The sequence below is a fragment of the Lissotriton vulgaris genome, chromosome 1_1, assembly GCF_964263255.1.
Source record: "Lissotriton vulgaris chromosome 1_1, aLisVul1.2, whole genome shotgun sequence".
In the NCBI taxonomy this organism is placed as follows: domain Eukaryota; kingdom Metazoa; phylum Chordata; class Amphibia; order Caudata; family Salamandridae; genus Lissotriton; species Lissotriton vulgaris.
The window spans coordinates 1,818,478,114-1,818,503,562 of NC_141685.1; the positions used below are offsets into that span (position 1 = coordinate 1,818,478,114).

General features: G+C 42.7%; 1 protein-coding gene across 1 annotated transcript in view; it reads left to right on the top strand.

The window, feature by feature from the left end:
• Positions 1-13,187, top strand: part of LOC147751270 (deoxyguanosine kinase, mitochondrial-like) — an 82,789-nt gene extending 69,602 nt beyond the window's left edge. Inside the window, exons 2-3 of the mRNA XM_086919175.1 lie at positions 682-774; positions 10,926-13,187. Coding sequence (XP_086775301.1) covers positions 10,930-11,835 — 906 coding nt within the window. The 5' untranslated portion in view covers positions 682-774; positions 10,926-10,929 and the 3' untranslated portion in view covers positions 11,836-13,187. The remainder of the gene's footprint in view (positions 1-681; positions 775-10,925) is intronic.
• Positions 13,188-25,449: the final 12,262 nt, after the last annotated feature.

A 25,449-nucleotide genomic window follows, 5' to 3' on the forward strand; every position in this document is an offset into this window, starting at 1 on the left:
AACTGAATACTGGCGACAAGTGATGCGCACTGTTTCACAAACACTTCAGATCTCCTTAACACCATGTATGTATCTTGAATATTTGGGAGCCGAATGATTTATCCAGATGTGGCCAAATATGGGGTGCATTGGCCATAATGGTAGCAAAGAGAGATATAGCACAGAAGTGGGGAGCAGCAGAACTACCCACCTTGGTGGAGTGGAGCAGAAACATGGATCTACTAATGTTGACAGAACGGGCGGTGTATATAAATAGGGCGTGTCCTCGCATATGGAACAAAGTGTGGACTTCGTGGAATGTTTATACAGGGAGGAATTATGTGACCCGTTGCCGGAGGAGGATGTTGCAAGCTCCGATGAGGAAGAAGATCTAGAATAAGATAAGTTTTAAGGGACTAATGATCTGCACAATGTAAATAGTGATATAGCATGCTTGATACTGTACCTTGATATTTCGTACATGTATACCTGTGCATCTCAATACTTATAATGCAATGGTCGTATTAAATGTCAACATGTATGTTTGTTACACTGAAAATAATAAAAATTGTTTAAAAAAAAAAAGTGAAACATACTTTTTTATTTTAAGATCTCCGTTGCTGCTAGTGGTTGTTGTACTGTGTAGAGCTAAATCCTAAAATGTATATGTCGTTGTTTACATTCCTATTTTTCTTTTTGAAGGTTTTAATCGTTAGCCTGTGAGTAAATGGAGGAATCGAGATGCTGTGAGCCATGTAGGGCTTTTTGGCCTTCAGCTTCGTGAAAAAATCTCAAGTAGGTAGCCTATTTCTGCTTTTTCTAGTTCTTTTCTAAAATATTATGCTGGGTACATTCAAGTTTGACAGGTGCTAATTTACGTAAATTACTAAGTGGTTTACATGCTGTGCTAATTTTGTACTGCGGAGTTCTTTGTTGAACTCGAACACTCGCACACCGGATGGGATAACAAGTATTGCAAAGCCAAGAGGTCGGACTTTAATGCGCTAACAAATGTAAGCACACACATTCGCAAATGCTGCTTACATGTATTGCAAACGCAAATGCTAGTGTGGCTTTCTTAAAATAAGCTGTAGCTTCACCCAGCAAAAGGAAATTGGGTATGATGGTGTTTACTGGATCCCTCACGGAAAAGCAGTTACTCCTACTGTGTGCTATGGGGCCTCCTTATGAAAATGTGAAGTTACAGTCAAATAAACTATTCCTTGTAAGATGCACAGATAGTGTCTGTCCTCTGAGTGGGCTTTCGCTCAACTTAGAGGAGTATTACTCTCTATTAAGCTATTGGCTGTTTGGTTTGGTGTACGTTCCACCTTCCAATTGGTGCTAAAGTAATATTAACAATGGAATCCCTAACTGGACCATATGGTTCCCAAAACAAGGCAGTACTGTAGGGAAATTACAGCTTCCAGTGTACTTCAAACTCAATGGGTGTGCTACCACATTGCAGCTATTTCTCTTCCACCCTAGATTCCTCGTTCACTGACTGGTACAATGCCTGCACCGCAACACTCTACACAGCATGAATGATTGAACAAGTAGCAAAGTATGGGGTACTTGGGGTCTGGAGCAGCATGGACAGAAGTCATGCACCTGTGAGAATACACGACATTACAGTGACAACCATCTGTGTTGTGTGCAGTTTAATTCATATTGACTTTTACTTCACATATTAAATATTACTTTTTACCTCCATCACACAGGCCAGGATGCCAGACCCTATAAATGTGTTATATTTACTTTAATAGTTTCCCTTTTGCCATATGACCCCGTTGTCTCCACTGTGGAGATAGCTTTCCTCGATCTGACAAGCCTGTGAATCATCTGCACAGTGGAGCATCCACAGGTATTCAATTAAGTCCTGTTTCTGTTTGACGTTCCTCCTACGAAGGAAATTTTTGGCAGGTGGTTTGAACTGTTTCCTGCCAAATCCTGACCAGAGCTACAGTAGCTCTCCGTCTAACTGCTAACTTTCATGCTTCACTTCTGAAGCAGAGGAAATTCACAAACCTCATAACATTGCAAACAATGAAAAAGTGAGAGCTTAAAGATCTGTCTTCTCATTCTTTGCCTATGTATTATAATGCCAGCCCTGATGCACTTTGTCTTTACTTTCCTGTATCCAACACCACCTACTCCATGAGAGATTTAACACCACCAGGGCATTCTGATATAGTACCTCCCCACCACATATCTTGGTAAGAAGGGGAGCCCAGAGGTAGTAATTTTTCTTACTTCTACTTATTATTTGGACCCAAGTGGCAACCCCGGTAATTGATATGACACTGTTGGACTTGGCACTTATGGCAGGTTCACCCCTAATCTTTTTGCTTTTAATATGTGATCTGTGTTGATGATTTTTGGGTCTCTGCGCACTTTTTCCCTGTGTCCCAGATTAAAGTGTGTGCATGTAGTAAGGCTGGCCTGCCCTCCCATAGGAATGCATGGGGAATGTCTGTGTCCCTGGTAGTTCTGATGCGTGGGGAGTGCAGGCTCGAGTTTGGTATGTGCGGACTCGTGTGATTGAATGCTTCGCAATGATGTATGTGGCATGATTGTGTCTTGTGTGGAAATGCCACTTCTAGGAGTTGGCATATTAGTGTAAAATGTGCCTGGCGTGTGATTGGCTGGAGCTGGTTGGTGAGCCTGTCTCCAGGAAGTCTGGATGGGTCTGCCCAGTGGTGAGTGTGGAGATTGACATGCTGTTGGCTGGGGAGGACTGCACCTGGTTCCTGAATAGGGCTGGGCTTTCCCCACACAATGCTGGCTCCGCCCCCTGTGGTGCGATTGCTGACCCTAGCCCTGCTAGTGAATAGAGTGAGGGGCTGAGCACATCAAGGGTGCTCCAAAACTAGCTGTGACTGGTTTCTCCCCTCACCCTGTGACCAAGACAAAGGATTTACAGTATAAGAAGGGGCTGTGTCCCCTTACATTGGCTTCTGTTCTGTTCCAGGATCCTGCCAAAGGGGGCTGCTGCTGTTGCTGGAGCCAGGAGGACCGCCACTTGGATTGTCTCCCTGCCTGGAGACCCAGTGAGCTGGCTCTGGCCCAGCCTTGCCCCCCCTGCCTTCCTACAGACTCTTGCTGGACTTTTTGATGCCTTTAGCGCTGGGAGCGCTTTCCTTCCCCTGCTAGCGCCGAGGAGCGCTTTACTTTCCCTGCTAGCGCTGAGGAGCGCTTTACTTTCCCTCTAGCGCTGGGAGCGCTTTGCTAACTGTGCAGGTACCCACCCTGCTTGTGGTTGCCTTGGCGAGTGCCCACCTCGCTTATTTTCTATTATTTTGTCCCCTGCCAGGTGCCCACCCCGCCAGGGGCCTGGCCGCTATTTTTATATTTTTAATTTATCACGAAGGAGCCTACCCCTCGAATAGTGATACCCCGCCTGAAACCGGCCACTGCGCTGCCCGCAACAACCCAGAAGTGTGTGCCCGGCCGGCCAATACCTGCGCGGCCCGGCCGGGAGAAGGACCGGAAGTCCCGCCCTCGGCTAGACAGTGCGAGGAGAGGAGAAAGGCTGCCGGTGCTCGCGGGGTTTCCGTGAGGAGAGGAGAGCCCTGCACCGAAAGAGGGACCGGCCACAGCAGAGACAGAGCACCCGAGGCTCCGGAGAAGGAGAGAGCCCCGCTAGTAGAAGCCCAGCAGGAGAGTCGACGCTGCCTCCTCAGGTAGCCGGTGAGTGGGGGCGGGCTCCGAGGTCGCTCCTTTCCCCAGGGCTCCAGGGGTCATTGTTGTTCCGAGGCCACAAGTGACTCCAACGAGAGGGCCTAATTGTTTTAGGGCCACAAGAGGCCCTTGGGGGCATATTGATTATTCCAGAGTCCCCCGAGCGGGACTCCGACGTCTGGGCCACATTGTTCCACGAGCCCTGAGAGGCTCAGGCGCATCCTTGTTCTTCGAGCCCTGAGAGGCTCCAGCCACAGTTGTTTTACGAGCCCAGAGAGGCTCGAGGCGCCATTACTTCGCAGAGCCCAGCAAGGCTCAGGGGGCAGTTAGTTGGTTAGAGCCCCGAGGCTCCAACGCTGTGTTTGGCCCCCTCACCATTGTTCTTGAGCCCACAAGGCTCCAACGTTGGCTCATCATTGCTTACAGCTGCCCAGCACTTTGTGGGCAGTTGCCACGTTTAGGTTTGTTCTTTGCTGCCTGCGCAGCCTGCCCTGACATTTTGGACGAAGGTCATCTCAGCCCTTGCGAGGCCAGTTGGCCTGGGGGACAGTTCTAGTGTTGTGCCATGTGCACCTTGCGCAATTTATGATTTACTTGCTAATGTGATTCCTGCGCAATTGTCTTTACCTTTGCTAAATGTGACCTGCTTAGGTGATTGTTTTATGTTATTACCTTTGCTAAATGTGACCTGCTTAGGTGATTGTTTTATGTTTCTTTACCTTTGCTAAAAACTGACCTGCTTAGGTGATTGTTTTATGTTTCCTATAGGTCCTGATAATAAGGTCCTAGTTCCCTGTGTGATTTTCCTAAGGTGGTTAGGGTTGAGTAGGAGGTATTTCCCCTTTACCAGTGATTACTGGTTGTGTGCTACATTTACTATTTTGGTGCTACAGTCATTATATGTCTATGTGCTAAGTGTTATACCTACAAGTATTATTATTTCTACAAAGTGCTAATTACAACAAGTACTAATTCGAAAAGTGCCTACCCCTGACGGTGGTCCATGTGGCCCTGTCCTGTACATAATCCCCATGTAAATTCTGCCCGTGCCTGTTGGCACATTGTAAAGTGTGCGTTTTATCTAATGTGTTTTTGCTACAATACAAAGGCTATTTTTTATATAACCTTGTGTGGAGTTTCCTTTGTGGTGGGCCTTGGGTGTTGTTGCTGGGTGCGCGCGCAAACTCTTTACACATCGCCTCCGAGATTAGCCTTTCTGTTCGCATCACGTTACCTAGAGGGTGAGCAGGGGTTCTCTTGGTGTGTAACTGTCTTGCCCTGACTTGGGAATGGTGATGTCTGACTGACTTTGGCGCGAGCCTTGGCCAGCCAGGGATCCCGTTTCTAATAGACACCAATTAAACGCCTTGGAGAGGATGACAAGTTAGCAAGCGCAAAGTAGTTTCGTTTCGTTTCGAAATGCTTTATTCGGTTTGTAAAAATACAACCATGTAGCAAAAGTCAAAAATAAATTACAATACATAGCAAACTACAAATGAATTACAATACATCGTAATTTGCATCGACCTTGATTTACAAAACACCATCAGTACTATGTACGATATACATATAACAACCCGTGTACAAATGAGCAATCTAAAGTGCATATTGATACTCTCGCCTAATAATACATGTGCAAATTAGCAGTAAAGTGCAATAAATGCTGGAAGTACTCCTCTTCTGGCATATGTGCAAATTTGGCAAAGTTAAAGTGCGTATAAGTACATACAATCAATCGATCTTCGTACACAAGCTAGCAATAAAGTGCAATAGGTGCTGGAAAAACTGGCAATAATTAAGTTAAAAAAATCAGGGTCGTGTATTGGATTTATACAATGATTGATTTACGTAACAATTTTCAGAATATAAGTAGCCACATAAAAACATATATCTGGACTCCCTAAGTTAAACATCAGTTGCATCGCTTTCTTTGTACTAAGAATGTTATATTTTAAAAAGATGGGTTTCAAGTAAAATTTCCTATAGGAAATATAAAATTTACAGAACAGCATAAAATGACATCCACTCTGCTAGATACACCCTCACAGGGGCAAAAGCCTGAGCCAGGTTTCTTAATTATTGGAAATGCTACTAGGTGGTGCACAATCCCCAGACGAAGGCGAGATAATACAAAGCGGTGTGAGCTTTTGCTAACAACAGTGAGGTATGATTGTAAGCCTTCTTTAATGTTATATTCTAAATAAGAATTAAACGTGCTCTGTTTTGCATATATATTCACCCTGATACTATTAGTGTGTTTCAGAAAAGTGACTTTAAGCTGCTTCTTTGACAACCCTGTCCCCGGTGCTGATTCTTCAAAAATGTCACAACCATAAAGTGTCTTGTACCAGGATTGGATGTGACATAACAAGGGGATATTTGAACAGCGGTCGAGCTTTAAACAGTCATTGATCACATCCTGGGTAAATTTTGTCTCTTCTTTTGACCAGATGGATCGCCATAGGGACAACAGTCGGAGGGCAATTAAATCGTTGACATGATTTAATCCGCCTTCCCTATGTATTAGCTCATTTGAAGCCGAAGCCGGGGCACAAAGCAAACGTTTCAGGAAGGCATTCTCCTCATGCTGAATTAGGTTAGCACTCTGGGAGTGATATCCCCATATTCCAGCCCCATACAGGGCTGATGATATGCACCTAGAGTTAAATATTGACACCCTTTCTTGAATTCCCCCCTAATTTCGCTGCAAATCTGAAAACGCAACTTGTATTTCTTGCCATTTTAAAACTGACACTGTCTTGTTCACTAGCCCACCTCCCATCTCCTGAAAATGTGATGCCAAGGTAACAAAAATTCTTAACTGGTTCTAATTTCTCCCCATCAAGATAAAAGGGAAGGCAAGCTTTTTCTTGCCTTCCTACCACAGGACATTGTAAAGGTCTTTCCTTTGTTGATTATCAACTTTCTGCTCTCAATGAAAGTATGAAATTTGTCAATCAGACATTGCAGGCCATTTTGGGTCCGTGAGAGGAAAACCGCGTCATCCGCGTATAAAAGAATTGGAATTGAGTTACCATTAATAGTAGGGGCATCTGCTTGGATCCTTCTTAAAATTGAGTCTATCTGATTTATAAAAAGCGAAAATAAGAGTGGGGCAAGCACACATCCTTGTCGGATTCCTCTGTTAATTCTAAAAAAGGGTGTGCATTCTCCATCAGGTCCGAATCTAACTTTACTAGACAGGTCCTCATATAATCTGGCCAGAAAGTGAATGATTTCAATTGGGGCACCCATTTCTAGCAAAACCGGCCAAAGGAGCGAGTGCTCCACCAGATCGAATGCTGAACTCAAGTCAGCAAAGCACAGAAAAATATTGCCCTCTTTGGCTTTTGTGTACTTGCTGACTATAAGTTCCAGGTTCACACACTGCTCCATTGTTCCCATCCCCTTTCTGAACCCGTACTGCACTGGGGATAAGATGTTATTTTCCTCTACCCAGGCTTCCAGTCTTTCTAGTAAGACACGACTGAGGATTTTTAATTGACGAGTCCAGAAGTGAGATGGGGCGGTAGTTTTGCGCTTCTGACCTAGAGCCTTTCTTAAAAAGGGGCACAATAATGGACTGAGCCCATGTTAGTGGGAGCCTATCTTCTAAAGCTGCGTTGAAATATCGTGTCAATATTGGGGCCCATAGAGTCATTTCTGATTTATAAAAATCCATTGGCACCCCATCAGGCCCCGGGGCTTTACCACCTTTACTGTTTTTTATTGCTTCAATAACCTCGGTTAGGGTCACAGATAGCTGCATTTTTTCCCATTTAGAGTTAGAGTTAGACCCTATATCCGTAATTAAAATTAATCCATCAGGGTTAAAATCAGATTTAAAATTCCCAGTGAAATGGGCTATCCATGCGCGGCAACTGACATAGGAGGTAATTTCGGGGATGTTATCATTCTTTAAGAATTAACTACTTACAATTTCCCAGAATAATTTGTGATTTTTTAATTCAGCAGCCATATCCAAATTCGACCAGGCCTCATTTTGCAGGTCTTTTTTTCTCACTGCTAGGGCATTCTTATAATTAAGACGCTCCTCTCTAATTTTATCTGTGTCCCTGGGCTTGGTATCAAGTGCTATTTTAAGTTTATTTAATGACTGGGCAGAGTGCTTATCGAACCACACCACTTTAATTCTCCTCGGCTTACGACTCTTTGCTGTAAGTAAGTTATCAATTACTTTAGTTATATTAAAAAAGCTAGCAAGTAAGGTGGCAGAGATCACTTTTGATTCTAGGCAGTAGCCTATTTCCCTTTTGCATTTGAGGAATAAGTCCTCCATAAATTGGGTAGGATTAATTCTGTTCCACTTAATTCTCATGCCATTAGATCGTTCAGCCGTAATCCCTTGGACCGGTCTTCCATATACATGGGTTTTTTGCCCCCAGCCTGTTAGTTCCAATGATATACTATTATGGTTGCTAACTGGCTGCTCTATTACCCAGACGTTGGAGTAGGCGGATCCATTGGATACCAAAATGTGATCGATGTTAGAATGGGCGTCTCTCCCTCTGAATGATGGGCACTCTTCATTATCTTTGTTCTTTGTGCAGTATAATAGTTCCAAGTTTAATTTGGCTACCAAGTTGTTCAGCACACTTCTATAATTAGTGTGTGGGAAATGGTTAAAAACAATTCTACCTCCATTAAAATATTCTTCACGGTGTCCACAGATCCCCTTCTGTGCGTGGCTACATGCTTGAATGTTAAAATCGCCCATCCAGAGTATTACTGGGGGATCACTTGATAGAGCAAGAACTTCCTCTATTGCCTGCTCTATATTAAGTACAATCGTGCCCCTATTGGATCCAACAATATTATTATAAAAGTTTATTATTACTAAATCCCTACCTTTGCCATGCACTAGGCGCAGAATTGATGCATACTGGGCCACCTTCACATAACCACCAGAGCTAAACTCAGTAAGAGTTGTAGATACCAGAGTCAATAGTCCGCCTTTTGCTCTTCCTGCTCTTCCTACTGAAGGAGCTATTGCATCCACACTATATGTTGTATACCCTTCAACTTGAATTTGAGTTCTATGCCCCGTCTCCTGTAGACAAAGCGCAAAGTCTTTTATGAACAAAAAAGAGACCAGACGTGTATCATTTCTGACCACTACTTGTTTTTGTTGTGTGCATATTGTCAGAGACAGTACTAGGTCAAGCATAACACAGCCTCTTGCAACAGCTACAGATGGGATCCAGAGTGTGCATTTCTCTGAAGAAGTATCCCACATCTGACTCCGAATTTCCAGTCCTAAGCTCTGGTGGCAGATATGCACCTTACACGGAGTCCCTCCTGACATCCTTTCAGCTGCTAGCACTCATGTATGTGCACCCTGTCCTAAATAATAAAGAGCTTGAAATGAGAAAAACTAATTTTACTGCAGACCTTTCCCAGACACTGCTAATGAGCGTTAAATCGACATCCACATTGTATAACACAGATAGAATGATTGTGAACAACATTGTCTTTTAGCGAAAGAGTGACTTAGACTAAGGGAGAGAGAAGCTACAGTCTTGATGTGAGCTGGGACTGAGTTTTCACGGAGCCCATTCTGATTCTTTTCCCAGTGATATAGTGACATTGGAACAACTAATAATAGTCCAAATTAACCTACAATTCAAGTTAAGTTTGAATTGACTATAGGTACAACTTGCTCATGTGGCTTGTTGCAGACATAGTTTGCTTGTGTGCAAGGTAAATACACAGGGTCTCTGTGACTCAAAAATGTTAATTCATTGGGATATGTTGCAAAGTCTGCTGACAGTTCTACTAAATTAAGCCTGCTGTTAGTCTCTCTGTGGCTACAGAATCCCTTCAGCCCCCTTAGCAGAACGGCTTCGCTGGGCATGTTCTTCCAAGGGAAGGTAGCATCTTCAAACAGGTAAGCTCGTCTCCACGCCATGGCACCCTAACTGCTTAGGGTTGTTAGTCTACCTGGCACGTTCTTATCAAGAGCTAGTTCAAAATATCCCCTTTACTCCAAATCTGGCAACTGAAGCTTGTGGTTCAGCTGATTATTGCTGGAAACCAAGGTTCAAGAGAGAGCTTTAGACAACTAGTGTCAAAGGTTTGTGGCAGGCAGTCCGGAATTCTTCAGTGTAACAGTCAAGGTGACTTTATTTTCTTCTTCCTCACTAAGTAGGTATCTCCCACAATGGCTCGAGCAGAAGTTTTAAAGGGTAAATTAGTTTGCTCTGTTGGGTGATCGCTTAGCCAACCCTAATGAAGCTCTAACACTTTCCACATCCATGTTTTCAGCAAGGTAATGTCCATGCAATTCTCAGCATGGGCCATTCATTCTGTCCCAGATTGCAGTCCCCCTAAAAATGGTGGAATCTTGTCTCAGTTGTGTATCACTTTCTTCTACTACCAAACAAACTAATATCCCTACCAGTTTAGGCACTCGATTTTCAAAGGAAAACCACCACCCCAGTTAGGACTTTGCCTCCCTCCCCAGTTACCACTTTGCCTGTCCCTTAAACAGGAACACTATAATGTTTCCATACCCTGCTCTCTGAAAGGCAAAGGGTCTTTACAGATACTATTCAGGCGCAAATGTGTCTCTGCCACGCCCAGTGCCAAATCCTTTATACTATCCTGTGGGGTTAATGTTGCAGAGGAGGGAGAGGAGATGAGAGGAGTTACCAACCAAACGTTGGAAATCAAATGTGTAAAGTGGCTTACCCAATAAGAGATATGTTATGAATGTATACTCAGGCAGGAACATTTGGGATCGGTTCATTTGCCAATCACAGCTTCCCCGATGTACTGCTGGCATGCTGCCAGGGAACCTTAAAAGAATCAGCTAACTTACACAAGAGGCTAGCCCTATTCAAGTGGGGTATAGTCACAGCAGAGGGCGGCATATTGCCTTAAAAGCTGTATGTTCTGTACAGTAAAGTGGAAAGTGCAAACAAACGACATAGGGTAAAAAATGTTTGCAGAACACTTTCCTCTCTTTGAGTGAACATGCTACATGGATAGTTTGTTCACAACTGCATGGCCACTAGAAAGAATTTTAATGAATTTGTGATCTTTTCCCATGTAATAAATTTAGCTTCTTAAAAAATTGCTAAGTTATTATTGTAGGTGTTGCATTTATTTTTACAATGGATTTATGCAGAAATATATATTCTACCAACTTGTATTATTCAGTGCTATTTTTCTATATTGGTAAAATGTTTATTACAAGTTCTCATGTTTAAGTATTTAAATTGTCAATTTCCATTTGTTTTCAGGACAATGTCTTTCAGCAAATCCTGGATTCTTCCAAAGACAGTACTACAACTTAGCATTATTTTCCCAAAGGTACGAAAGTATTTATTTTCTGCTGCACCTTTTTACAGTCAAGGAGATGCTGTAGCTGCCTTGACACCGAATACAGTCAGATATTTAAATACCACTGACATTATGACTTCTAGTTCTTTTACAAGCCCCAGTGTTAAGAGGCTTTCTATAGAGGGAAACATTGCAGTGGGCAAGTCAACATTTTTAACTCTACTAGGTAAAACATTCCAGGGCTGGCACATGGTTACCGAACCGGTGAACAAATGGCAAAACATTCAAGGTTCTGGTGATTGTTCCAAGACTGCAAATTTACTCCAAATGGTCTATCAAGATCCTTCCAGGTGGTCTTATACTTTCCAGACATATTCCTGCATGGGCCGATTAAAGGCCCAGTTAGAACCATTTTCTGAGCATTTGATGAAAGTACACAATCCAGTACAGGTATTTGAGAGGTCTGTCTACAGTGATAGGTACGTTTTTGCTAAAAATCTATTTGATCTTGGACACATGAGCGAGATTGAATGGACAATATATCAAGACTGGCATTCTTTTCTTCTGCAACAATTCAAGGACCGAGTAGCTCTGAACGGAATTCTTTATCTTCAAGCAACACCAGAGAAATGCTATGAAAGACTGCGGCAAAGAGGCAGGTCAGAAGAGGAACAAGTAGAACTAGAATATTTAAAGAAATTGCATGTCCAACATGAAGACTGGCTCATAAAAAAATGTACTGAAGTCCATTTTGAGAACTTAAAAAATGTTCCTGTTCTGGTTTTGGATGTAAATAGGGATTTTAAAGGCAACCTAGAGGAAGAGGAAATTCTTACAGATAAGGTCAAAACATTCTTAGCGAACCTATGAAGCATATTGTCCAAAATAATGTCAGAGAAATGCTAAACTCTTCACATTTTCAGTTTATACTGCTTAATGTATCCCATTTTAATGCATGCATGTTGTTGTATCATTATATTTTTCATTTCTTTGTTGCAGGGTCTGGTTACTTTGCATCCTCTACTTTGTTTTAAAAACTCGCATGAATAATAGAAGTTTAAAAATGGACCAGGAAGTGGCACATTTTGTGGGATTCTGTGTGTGTTCTACCTTCTTGTGTTTTTTTTCATGTCTGGTTTATGGTTAGTTTCTTCATCCATTACCTCCAGAAAAGTTCAACTCAAGAGATACCCCCAAAATCTGGCTCATATGATCTACATTGTGAAACAAGTGAACTGTTAAATCGTATGCCTAAAGTAGCCTTTTGCTATCCATGATGCACATTGGGCAACATGAGGCGCAGTAGAAGGCTGAACACATTCCTTAGATGTGCAGGAGTGCAGCTAGACCAGTTTCACTTCAAACAGTAGCACTGACACTGCACCAAGAACTTTCCTTCTATATCAGCCTTAGTGATGTCCTCAAGCAGGGAATGTCTTTTAATAATTTTCAAGTAAGACTTTCAGCATAGTTGTTCAGAAATTAAATATTTGAGCCATTGTATGCCCCAGAAGCACATGACACTGAGACATGTTTCTAAGTTTCCATTCAGTCATAAAAAGCAATGCAAGAAAACTCACTGGACTAATATCTGAATATATTAAAAAGAATATTAAACAGTTTGCTTTGGATCTGTCCTCCCACAGCAAGTACTGATGCCCAGAGGAAGACTCCCAATCTTAAAAACAATGTTCATCCAAAACCTGTAAAATGTCTCATTTTTCTTTTTTGATCCGACCTGCATCTTTGTTTTCCAGCACATGTAAGCTCATTTGCAGACACATCCGCATACATGCAACAAACATTGGCAATGCCAATATGTCTCGCATTGTGGACCTCAATTATTTAGCCGTTCAGTACGTTAGTGAGTGCTAAAACATTTACTGTTGTTTTGCATGCCACTGGTGAACGGCCAGACACACTTTATGTTGGGCTTTTGTGCTATATAATGAACACTGGAAATTCAATATATCTCCAGATCCACCGAAATATATTTCACTGTTGAAGATAAATAATGTTATTGAAATAATGCTTTCACTAACTGCATCGTGTGGTGATGCACTGAAATCAAACCTATGTGGATTTTTGGCAGTAGTGATATGATGTTTTATTTTTATAAAAATGGGTGTTGTGTATTTTACGAGATAAGTCAAGATGTATCATGATGTTCAGTATAGAAAGGCAGTAACTTTGCAGTACTCTAATAAAAGCGATTTTGAAATATACATAAAGTAGGCAGATGCTGAAGTGTTTTTTTTAAGTCTCCGTATATTAGTTTCCATTTGTGCATGTGTTAAAAATTGCCATTTTGTGGAAGAACGCTATTCAGTGGCACTTTCCAGTGGTTTTTGGTGTTGAAATACATAACGTAAACAATTGTAATTGTTTGATATAAGAAAAAAATATGTTTCTGAAAGCAAGCCTATGTCGTTAAATTACAGGATGATGTTTTAGGATGTTATCTTCCTATTGTACATTTTATTTTTAAAAAGACGTTATTTGGGCTACATTGTTATTCGGGCACTACCCAGACACAGGCTTTTATTACTGAGATTTATCACAGCAGGCCTGTCTCCATTCTACCTTGAGCAACGAGTCAACATATACATACAAGTGAGAGCATTCTATAGATAGTGAAGTGATGTTAAAGTTTGCTAAACGCTTTGGGCCACACAAAGCTTGACTTCAAGTTCCTGCTCCACCCTTATATGCTGGGACACATTGAATTTTATGGGAGGTATGCAGCGTTTCCTAAGAGCCGACAGATATTGTGAAACAAAAACAGTTGTTCAAAGACGGTCGCTTGCGACGAGCTCATAAGGTGAGGCAGGCTTGTGAACTGTCCGCATTTGGGGAAAAAACGCAGTTTCTTTGAAGGAGCAGTAATGTTAGCTGCAAAATAGTTTTTGGGCAGCATGTTTTAATATTTGATAAACCTGAATGGCTGGATTTGACTTGTGACGAAAATGTTAGACTTGCTATCCTTGTTGGTGTGGGAAATTGTTTTCCCCCGTTTGTGGCAACTGCAAAATGAAAGCTTTGTTTAAAATATATATTAGTATCGGTGTTTGCACAGTGAGTAGGAGTTCATGCGGATCGCGTAATAATACGTTCTTCTAGAAGCAAAGTAAAGGTATAAAGCTATCAGCAAGATGTTTTCAATTGTTGGAAAAATTGAATTAATTATCACAGGAACCATGAGTTTTGTTATGAAGGTTACTGTTTTTTGCTCGAGCAGATGCATACAGAGTGAATGAAGAGTGACTACGACTTTATAGAGAGGGTAAAGGCACATTAGCGACAACCCAATAATATTTTGTTTTGAATTAAAACATGTTTGGAAAGAACATATTTTAATCCCGTGATAAATGTTTGTGAACTGGATGTTCTAAAAACGATAGTATAAGGGCATTTTGGGGAGTATATGGGAATCCAATGTGGTGTTAAGGACAGAGCTGTCTGCTTTGTAACAGGGGAACTAGGTTCAAGTCTTGTGGTCAGCTCAATATCTTGTGATTGTGGGAAAATAACTTAATCTCACTGTGCCTATCAAATGAATGTATACCTGTGTTAACGTAATTGGTGTTCATGTAAACCACACATATACATTTTGATGGATTTGGTACTATATTAAACTGTTCCAAAGATAATTTATTTAAAAAAAGTTGCAGCATAGGAACAATTAAAAAATCCCTGTTGCATAAACAAGAGAGAGAGTGAACAAGATCCATTACGCTGATTCTCACATCGGCAATCTGTTTAAGTTATATCTGTATGTAATGTATTTCTTTGTCTGTGCTGATAAGGAACGGCTAATGTGTGCAACCATAATACATAAGATCTATCTCCATAGAACAATATAACCCTTTTGTAATGGAAGACCATTTGCATGACACCATCAAGACCTTCTCTAAATTGTCCCCCAAGGGTGTTTTTAGAGGTAGGCAATAATGTATTTGCCTACAGTACAGTTTTTAAAACGTGAACCTTGGAATCCCAGTTCCTCATTTTGCTGGACCACTGCAGTGCTACAGCTGTGCGAGGTTCAGGCCATTTGGTATACAGCACTAGGGAAGCGTGATTACAAATGTGATACTTTAGCCACTGGTACACAGCCATATTAACCCCAGTGCCTCCACCTACAGGTGCCCTGCTATGCCACATCTACAGCTGCACACCCTTAAAGAATATTTTTGAAACATCTTACTGTAAACCAAAATATTCAAGTTAAACATTTAAATTGGCCATGCCATGTAAATGTTCCGCGTCCCCATCAACTTGTTTCTAGTATGTCCAAAAATAACTCCGTCCTCTACAAAGTAACTTGTGTGAGGGATGGCAATGTACAGCCTAAAGTGTACAATTAAGAAGGCGAAAATGTTTAACGGCCTGTGGTTCTGCATCCAGGGTACCTACAGCACCGCAGCTACAGCTGAACGTGATTATTAATTTTTAATAAAAGACAGTCCAAAATGACCAACATAGGAGCCCTATAAAGCCTCGTCTCTCCAGGAGATGGCCACTGCAGCTACAGGTGGACCGAATTTCTAAATGTCTTTTTAAAAAAAACAAGAAAGAACAGCAATCAAAAAACACAAGCCCCAAAATTTAGAAGTTAACGAGCCGACCTAAGCATACATAAAGAAAGCATTGAGAAAGAGTACATATAAGCCGCTGTCGCACCACAAATACACGTGTTTATTAAAGGTTAAAAATAAATCGTAAAGAAAATGGCCCTTAGAAGCCTGGTGCCTCGCCAAACACGGCCCCTGCTGCACCGATGCCCGGCCCTTTGAAGCCGGTGCCTCCGCAAACACAGCCCCTGCAGCACTGCAGCTGCAGCTACAGCTGTACACCTTCACTAAACGCCCTTTTATAAAAAAGAAAGTCAGCCATACACAAACACGAGCCGCAAACTTTAGTAAACCATGAACCCACATAACCTTAAAGAAATAAGGCCCCATGCAGCACCGCATCAACACACCGTTGATAAAATTCCAATATTTTCCAAAATATAAACAATTGAACAAGGAGCACAGCCCAGTATCTTGACAATCATGGCCTCTGCAGCACTGATGCGCGGTCCATTGAAGGGCGATCGCGCCTCAAACCTCCCCCCTGTAGCACCGCACCCAAAACTGGAGGGGATTACTAAATGCCCTTTAAAAAAACAAAAAAGAACAGCCAGAAGCATAAATAAAGGAAGAATGAGGAAGAGTACATATAAGCCACTGCTACACCGCAGATACATGTGGCTAGTAAATGTTCCAAATTTATTTTAAACTGATCAATTAAGAAAGAAGCATGTTCCTTAGATGCCCAGTGTTTCGGCAATCAGGGCCGCTGCAGCATTGATGAAAAGTCCTGTGAAGAGCGGTGCCTCTGCTAACTCAGCACCTGCAGCACCAGAGCTGCACGCGATTTCAACAGCAATTTAAAAACACAAGCCCCAAAATAAAGAAAAATGTGCTTCCACACAACCATACATTAACAAATGAATAAGAGCACATGTAACAGGGAAAGTCTCCTGGAAGGGTTCGAAACACCTACAGGTGGGACCAATTGAGAATATTCACAAAACAAAAGCAGGCATTTATGAAAGGCACTACAAGGAACCAATAGAAAAGATGGGAGGTGCTTGAAGTTCATTTTGTTCATACAGCATGTCTGGAAGAGACACCACATGCGCTGCCTATGCAAGACCAAAACAATAAACTCTGTTGTCTTTTACAAGTGCTTATATCCTTTTAGAATGAAGTGACGGCACTACTGTGAATATAGAGCTATATTAAAGAAAAAGAAATAAGGAGAAATAACATCCTCCCGTACTGGAACAGATTTTCTTCTTTGCCTTGCCTATCTGAAAAGTCTTGTATTTCGGCATAGCATTTTTATTTAAGTCTCTATTTAGCAGCATCCCTCTAAACTTGTTTGGCAAGCTCCACGTTGTTCAGAATGTTTCTCTTCGCAAATTGCAGACTATCAGAAAGCCATAAATCTGTTGTAGATTTAGATGTAGGTTATGGGTTTGATATGGAATCATGATACCTTTTCATTAGGAATTCTCAGCTTATTGCATGAAATAGCTTTATAAATCTACACTTTCAATCACAAAATCTTGGATCTCAAATATGTGTTAGTAAAAAAGTTATTTGATTCTTTCGTCTGTACCATCTCCATTTATCACTCGATCCTTTTCAGTGAAGGGCCTTCTGGTTCGTAAGAGTCTTTGGCTTTATGTAGGATCGGGTGTCAATATTCTGTTTCCACAACATTCCAAAGATGTGGTATTCCCTAGCACATTCTGTGTGCTTGACTGTTTCAATGCGATGTGTCATATCTTCACTTTTCAGTGATTCGAGTTTGCCAACACTTTGAGTACTACAGTTGTTTCTCAAAAATAGTCCTCAACATCGTCTGGAGAGTGGCCATGCTAAGCGCAGACTGTCATCTCCTACAGATAGAATTTCTGTTTAAAATATGCTTTGGTAGCAAATACTGTTCAATTGCTGTATGTCTCATTGCAAAAAGGAGATGTTAGCAAGATCTTCATCTAGAACTATATTAAAGTATTTATCAATCATGTATGACTCTAGGAAGGTTGTCAAATCCAATAGCTTCAAATCTAATGGATGATGACATCCACATTAGGGCAAACGTCTGTGGACCATTCATAGTTTCAAATGCTGCTTTTACCCATGTATGTAATAGATCAACCAAATCTTCTAGAGAAAATTTCACATCACTTTTGTTGCATGTCTCATCAAGCCAAGTAAACTATCCTAGTGTGAGCACTAAATACAAGAGGAATAATTTACACGTTGAGGGGATGCTGATGGCTTCCATGTATAAAACTAATATGTTGTTTAACCCCTTAGCTTTATGAATGTATGTATTTACCCTCCTGCTCATGTCGGCAAATGTCAGTCTTCTGCACATCAGTTTTCCAATGTTGCTGTTTACACCAGACTGCTTCAGCTGGCCTGCCTATTCTCATATCCTTTATCATGCTGCATTTGCTGATCGCTACTGCATCCGCGCCAGCCTACTGAAATGAGATCTCTGCTAAGGTTCCGCTTCTGTCATTTCAAATAGCTGTTTTAACCTGCTTTTAGTATTCTGAATATTTGTAAGCACCTTAAAAAGAATGGTGCCATCTTCCTAGACTTAAAGAAATTAGCATTTTCTGAAATATTAATGGATATCATTGCTTTCTATCCCATACTATCATTGTTAAATTCAAATATTGGAATGTACTTGTTGCTGTTATAATTCATTATAGCTCCTTACTGCTAAACGTTATTATCATGCTATAGTTTAGTACAGGGAAGATAATACTTCTTTCCCCATTATCCTACGGTAGTTTGTTATGTACTGTTATGAACGACTCCATAAGAATGTGGAGTTAATAGAGAAATATAAGTAGAAAATTGTAAGAATTTTGATATGTTTTCTAAAAATTGTTTTATTTAACATACCTGTATATGCATTATAAATTGCTAAGAGTTGTAGATGGTAAGACACTTATCTTCAATGTGGTTCTTATTTTAATATAAGCTTCACAATTGAGATTTTTGTATCATACCTATTATGCTTATAGATGTATGTTTTAATAAGAAAGCCATGTGAATCATCCCCATCTGCCTCAGAAGAGAGATGTACAGATTTAACATAATATTTCAGATGTTATCTTTTAACTTGCTTTGTATGTGACGTGGTGAACCTTCGTGAATAAATATGCTGATATGCCTTACGTAAAACCTTTTAGTGAATTCTTTATTCACTGGTCAAAATACCTTTTGGATAAAAGTAATGACCTCAACCGTGTTTGGTAATTGGAAGGGTCTGTGAGAGATGTTGAAGAATATATGAAGTAGTTGTCATAGCGTACACAAGGAATTATCTCACAATCTTACACACACCAAGAACATATTTAATGGCATAAACAGTTTATATTAGTGTATGTTCTACAAAGCATGTAGTGTGTTCAGCAATTTGTATTTGAACCTCAAAACAATAAACAAAAATAGCTGAACAAGTATACATCAAGCAAATACATTATGAAGTATTTTATTTCATTAACATGCAAAAAAAAAATGTTCCTCTTAAAGAGAAGGTGTGGGTTTTCAAAATGGGTTTTATTTTCAAAAAGACGAAGCGACATGCTGGACTCTAGAATTTCACTTAGTCTTTTTTGTTTCGAATTCATGCTCTCTTTTTGTCATTGCATAACAGTCCTTCAATTGAGGCCACCAATCGTCCATACCAGATTATGTATGCTGTACCGGCACTTCTGCCAAGACTCAAACTAAGGATACTGTTAGACTTGGCATCTTTGGCGTGGTTTCCCCTGAAATTTTTGCGTCTTCCTCCAGTATTTTTGATGCTGTGCTAGATTTCGTTCTTGCTGACTTAGATGCTTTGGGCACTTTGCCGCTGCTGATCAGTGTCAAAGTACCAGTGCTCCCTGTGTAACCTGCGATTACAATTAGTTCTCCCTGATTGCCATATTTTATTTACTAGTAAAAGCCTAGTAAAGCGCACTAGGTGTGCCAGAGCCTGTAAATCAAATGCTACTAGTGGCCAGCAGCACTGATTGTTCCACCCACACGAGTAGCCCTGAAAAGTTATCTCAGACCTGCAACTGCAGTGTCTGTGCACAGTTTGTTAACTTCCATGTCGACCTGGCAAGTGCCCTATCCTTCCCTTTTCTTACATGTAAGGCACCCCTATGGTAGGCCCAAGGTACTCCCCTGGGCAGGGTGCAGTGTATGTGATTGGTAGGACATGTACTGTTGTGTGTGACATGTCTTGATAGTGAAATGCTGCCACTTTCGTTTTTCACTATTGAAAGGCTATCTGTCCCATATGATAAAATGGGAAATACTTTGTAACATCTTACAAGCATAACTTCCCATTGGGACAAGATGGAGTTTAGCCTCTCTGAACTCAGAATTTAATAACACATCTTTTAGTAAATATGGTTTTTAAATTGTGTGTTTATAAATGCCACTTTTAGAAAGTAAGCATTTTCTTGTTAAACCATTCTGTGTGCCTTTTGACGGTTTGTGTATTGACTGTCTGGTTTTGGAGTGACGGGGCTGGCGATATGCATTCACTGTAGAGAGCCACTGGGTGGGGGGGTGAGGTGTACCTTGCCCTTCCTAGATGAGACTGAGCTGAACTGAATAGACTTGGCTGAATTTATAGTAGTGGGCGGATTATTTTTGCCCTTAAATAGGGCCCGTCTTCCTGGTGTAATGCTGTCTCCACCCCCTGTTGTCATACTGTACTATTGAGGACATAACTGGTTTGGACTCGGCTCAGAGACCATTGCACAAAGAGGACAAAGACATTTTTGGGTTTAAGTATTACACCTGAAACCCCAGAACTTTATATTACTTCTGGACTCAAGAGCCTTTGCCAAGGAGAAAAGCTGTGAGGAGGAGTACTGCCCCTTTGCTGTGTGTTGTGTGGGGTTGGCCTGCAGTTGCTATTTCTGCCAAGGAATGAACAAAGGCTGGAACTTTGCTGTGAACCTGCTTGAAGATCTCCAAGGGTCTGTGTGTGCTGGCCTCCTGTTCTGAAGTCTCTGGGACACAAAGACGTCAACACTTAATCCCCTGAACTCTGCTGCTGAGAGTTCTGACCTGCCAGGAGGTACCTCTGGAGGTTGTTCCTGCTGTTGGGAGCTGGACGAAAGGAAGAACTGAAGAAATCGACTCATTACTCTTCTTGCGGCTGTTTTTCCCAACGTAGCACCGTTGTAGGAGAAGAATCTCAACGCATCGCCGGGCTGCTGCCGAAACCGACACAGCACCTGTCGCGGCTGCAAGAACCGATGCAGCAAGGGATCACGGCTGAAGAAACTGCAGCGCCGCTCGCCGACGCCGCATCGGTCGCCAACCCATCCCGGATTTCCACGCAACGTATCTGTATGGCAAGTTTTCCAGACGCATCACTCCCTAACCAGAATCGTCTTGGAGTCGATGCATCACTTCCCCTACAGACCGGATTTGACGCATCACTTCTCCTGTGTGCAGCAGAACTGTTGCATCACCTCCCCAAGGTATCAGGAACTGGCGCATCTCTTTGTTTTCGATGCTTCCCATCTCTACGGCTATTTGGCCTCGTGAATTTTGATACATCTGCAGGTACTTTGTGAGAAATCATGCATCTATAGTTTTCTAAGGACCAAGTTGTTTGAAACCTTTCAAAAGTCATATTCTTATTACATGTATGTTGGATTTTTGTCTAATTTAATTAATCAGAAGAGCAGAGTATCAGCCTATGGACCATGCATTATCTGAGGCAGTCTTCCTGCAAGAATTCTGCTATAGCACTAGGTCAGACTATCGTATTTTTCAGTAGACCAATATCTTATTAATAAGCTTTTCTTCGCTAACTTCTTCCACCCTCCTCCCCGCAGCCCTGGGCCACTCCCAGCCGAGTATCGACGCTGTAGAGTTGGTCCCGGGCACTGAATTGCGGCGGCCATATTGGGTGTAGCTGGGACTCCCTGCGCTCTAGTTGCGCATAAAATGGGCCCCCTTTGACCTTGCACCTGATTGCTTGTGTGCCTGAGTCCCTCCTGAGGCGGAAGCCGGGAGGTTGTGTTGCTTTGTTCTTGATTTGTTTAAAACTGTAACTACTTTTAAAATCGACGAATTTTAACCTTGAATTGCAACTTTACCCAAAATTGCTTGATTAATAAGCTTTTCTTTGCTAAGTTCTTCCGCCCTCCTCCCCGCAGCCCTGGGCCACTCCCAACCGAGTATCGACGCTGTGGAGTTGGTCCCGGGCACTGAATTGCGGCGGCCATATTGGGTGTAGCTGGGACTCCCCGCACTCTAGTTGCGCATAAAAGGGGCCCCCTTTGACCTTGCACCTGATTGCTTGTGTGCCTGAGTCCCTCCTGAGGCGGAAGCCGGGAGGTTGTGTTGCCTTGTTCTTGATTTGTAACTACTTTTAAAATCGACGAATTTTAACCTTGAATTGCAACTTTACCCAAAATTGCTTGATTAATAAGCTTTTCTTCGCTAGCTTCTTCCGCCCTCCTCCCCGCAGCCCTGGGCCACTCCCAGCCGAGTATCGACGCTGTAGAGTTGGTCCCGGGCACTGAATTGCGGCGGCCATATTTGGTGTAGCTGGGACTCCCCGCACTCTAGTTGCGCATAAAAGGGGCCCCCTTTGACGTTGCACCTGATTGCTTGTGTGCCTGAGTCCCTCCTGAGGCGGAAGCCGGGAGGTTGTGTTGCCTTGTTCTTGATTTGTTTAAAACTGTAACTACTTTTAAAATCGACGAATTTTAACCTTGAATTGCAACTTTTTACTCAAAATTGCTTGATTAATAAGCTTTTCTTCACTAACTTCTTCCGCCCTCCTCCCCGCAGCTCTGGGTCACTCCCAGCCGAGTATCGATGCTGTGGAGTTGGTCCCGGGCACTGAATTGCGGCAGCCCTATTGGGTGTAGCTGGGACTCCCCGCGCTCTAGTTGTGCATTAAAGGGGACGTCCATGCCTCCGCGCAGCGGACGCGCTCAGCGGACGCGCCGGATCTGTGCCAGAGTCGTGCCAGAGTCCTGCCCTTCTGCGCCCGTTCGCGACCATCTCGCGGCCTCGACGGTCGACTATCCTCCTGGCTCTACCTTTTTTTTTTTGTGAAAATTTCTTTATTAGCATAGTAAGTAGAGCATCAATATGAAACAGTTGTTACACCATGAATCGTATAGCAGTTCGCTCTTGTAGCACAGCAGTGTCAATTATGATATACATTTTCTATTTTGTTGCATTTCAGGTAAACTAAACAAACCCTCAAGAATAAAACCACCCGCCACCCCTTTAATACCCACCCTAGTCACCCATACATCACATTTGCAATCATCCAATGGCATTTGGCTATGCTCAAAAACAGTTCTTTCCTAGTATGATAGTCATTTACAACCAATCAGAGTCATATGCAATGGTCGTACGGGGTCCCCCGTTGCCATGTTCTAGTGCACCAGAAATTCCTGCGGCATGGTGTATGCTGTCAAGAACGGGTCACCTGTTAGTTCGCAGTCAATGAGACAATAGACTCATCATCCCCCTCTGATTCAAAGCTTTCTAGTATGGTATACCAATCCAGTAAAATCAGCGTCTTCCTGAGGCCCCTCCGTTCCTCTCGCTGTAGCGCCTCTCCTTCTGCCCTACCCCATCTCATAACCTCTTTGTTCCATAAGTCAGGATCAGGCGGCTTAGGCGATTTCCACCTCATGGTTATTGCATGTTTCGCCAGTAGCATAGCCATATCAGTGAAGCGTGTCGACACACTTCTTTTACGCACTGTTGGTCGCAGCCCCAGGAGTGCATATTCTAATGTGTGTGCTTGCAGGGGAGCACATACACAAGTAAGCGATTCATGTATGGTGGTCCAGTAATAGCCCAGCTTAGGGCAGTCCCAAATCATGTGTATCAGTGACTCATCGTCCGCTGTGCACCGGGGGCATGTGTCACTGGCGTCAGGGAATATGGTATGTATACGATGAGGCGTTCGATACGCCCGGTGCAGAACCATTAGTTGGATGAATTTGAACTTCGGGTTCCTAGCCACTTTACTGGGAAATTGAAAGATACGCTCCCATTCTTTATCCGTGAGTGGTCTTCCTGTCGCCCTCCCAGCTTGCTTTGAGGGGCAATAATGATGTCGCCTTCCCTGCTTTGATACCAGCTGTGAGCCATCTAGTCAGGTGGCTACCTGTTCCCATGAGGTATTGCATTGTTAGCAAAGGGTTAGTGGGCGGTTCCTCTCCACCCTGCGCCCATATTCTTGCCACATAATGGCGTAAACTAGCATGGAGGAGGAACGAGCCTCCTGGGACATTATGTGTGGTCCTGAAGTCCTCAAAGGGCATCATGTGACCGTTAGCAAAGAGGTCTCCAACCTGCGTCACCCCTGCGTCATGGAAGGCCCCATGGCTGATCGTGAAATGTGAAAATGTCGAGCACGCAGATGAGCATGCCAGGTATACTTTGTGGTGGTAGAGGAGTGCCATGTGAACAGTTATTCCCTTAACATTGAGGTCCCCAGGTAAACGGACCCGGGGTCCAAACTGTGGTAAATATTTGATTTACCGTCCTAATTTCTATGCAGGTAAGTACTTAAACAAAAATAACTCAATCGGAAAGAAAGACGCAGAGTCCGTGGTGTTAGAGTTCTTAGGGGTTTTATTCCTTAAAAAGGAATGGTTCTGGTACCGGATATCGGGTTCCTGACACCACTGGGGTGCAGGAAGGGATAGAGCATACTTTATTGACAAGACATAACTTTTATACTTAAACCATATAATGAATACCAATACAGTAGGCGTAACAGCTGAGAGAAACAAGATAAAACACACACGTGTTAGCAATACGTAATCAGAAAGGCGTGAACTAGGCGTGAACATAGAAACGTCACAAGTAGGTGGGTACATAGCAGAATTTTGTAATGTCAGCAGAAATCTGAGGCCTGGATGCGCGCGCAGCTGCATGACGTGTGATTGACGTGGAACTGGAGGGTGCAGGGGACTTGACATTTACACTAGCGGAAAGAGACAGAAGTCTGGCATGTCAGATCAACTCGTACCTATATCATATCTAATATCTGATGTTTGGGAACCATATTATCTAGAGGGAAAGGTCTCTTGGGCAGAGGCTATTCTATACTGACTGTGAGTGCGTGTATAAGCGTCTACGTGTCTGCATGAGATGCGAGGGGTCATGGGCCTACCATGGTAACAGAAGCTATGAATTACTTGCACGGAGACAGTGAGGCCGGGCCCTTTGCTCTGCAGCTGGAAGGATGTTTACTTGAACTAGTAGGCAGGAATGTATGTTTGAGGAGCGGAGCAGATAATTCGAAGGTTGAATACAGTCTTGGCAGGCAGCAGGCTGAGCTAAGCGCCGTTAGCAGCGCAGGGAGTAAGGCAGAGGTCACGGGTACAGAGGCAGCCCAGGCTGAGGCGTTCAGAGTCAGAAGGCAGGAAAAGGCTCGATGGCAGAATTCAGGGCCTACTTCGCCAGAGCTGAAAAACGTGTAAGGTACACCACAAAAAGACGTTGGCATGGCATACTTAGGAACGGAATATTCAACCCATTCAGGGTGGATCTGAAAGAGGACATGTTAACGTTGGACGCAAATGTATTTGCGTCTTCATAGCTGGCACAGGAGGGAAGTTACATGCACCTTAAGCTTGTACATAGAGACGGTGGGGTACACGTTAGGGAACATTTCTTGACCATAAAATTTATATTTCCTCATTCCCTCCTTGTTCCCTACGGACCCTTCATGATATATCGATCCTCATGAACCGATCAGTCTGTTCTTGTAACATCATTTGCTCTTCTTTCTTCTTTTCGCGTTTTGAGTGAAAACTGGAATGTGGAATACATGAAGTGGCGCACAGACCACAAATCGCTGGCCCACACTGTAGGCACAGGCAGCAACTGAATACTATGACAAGGG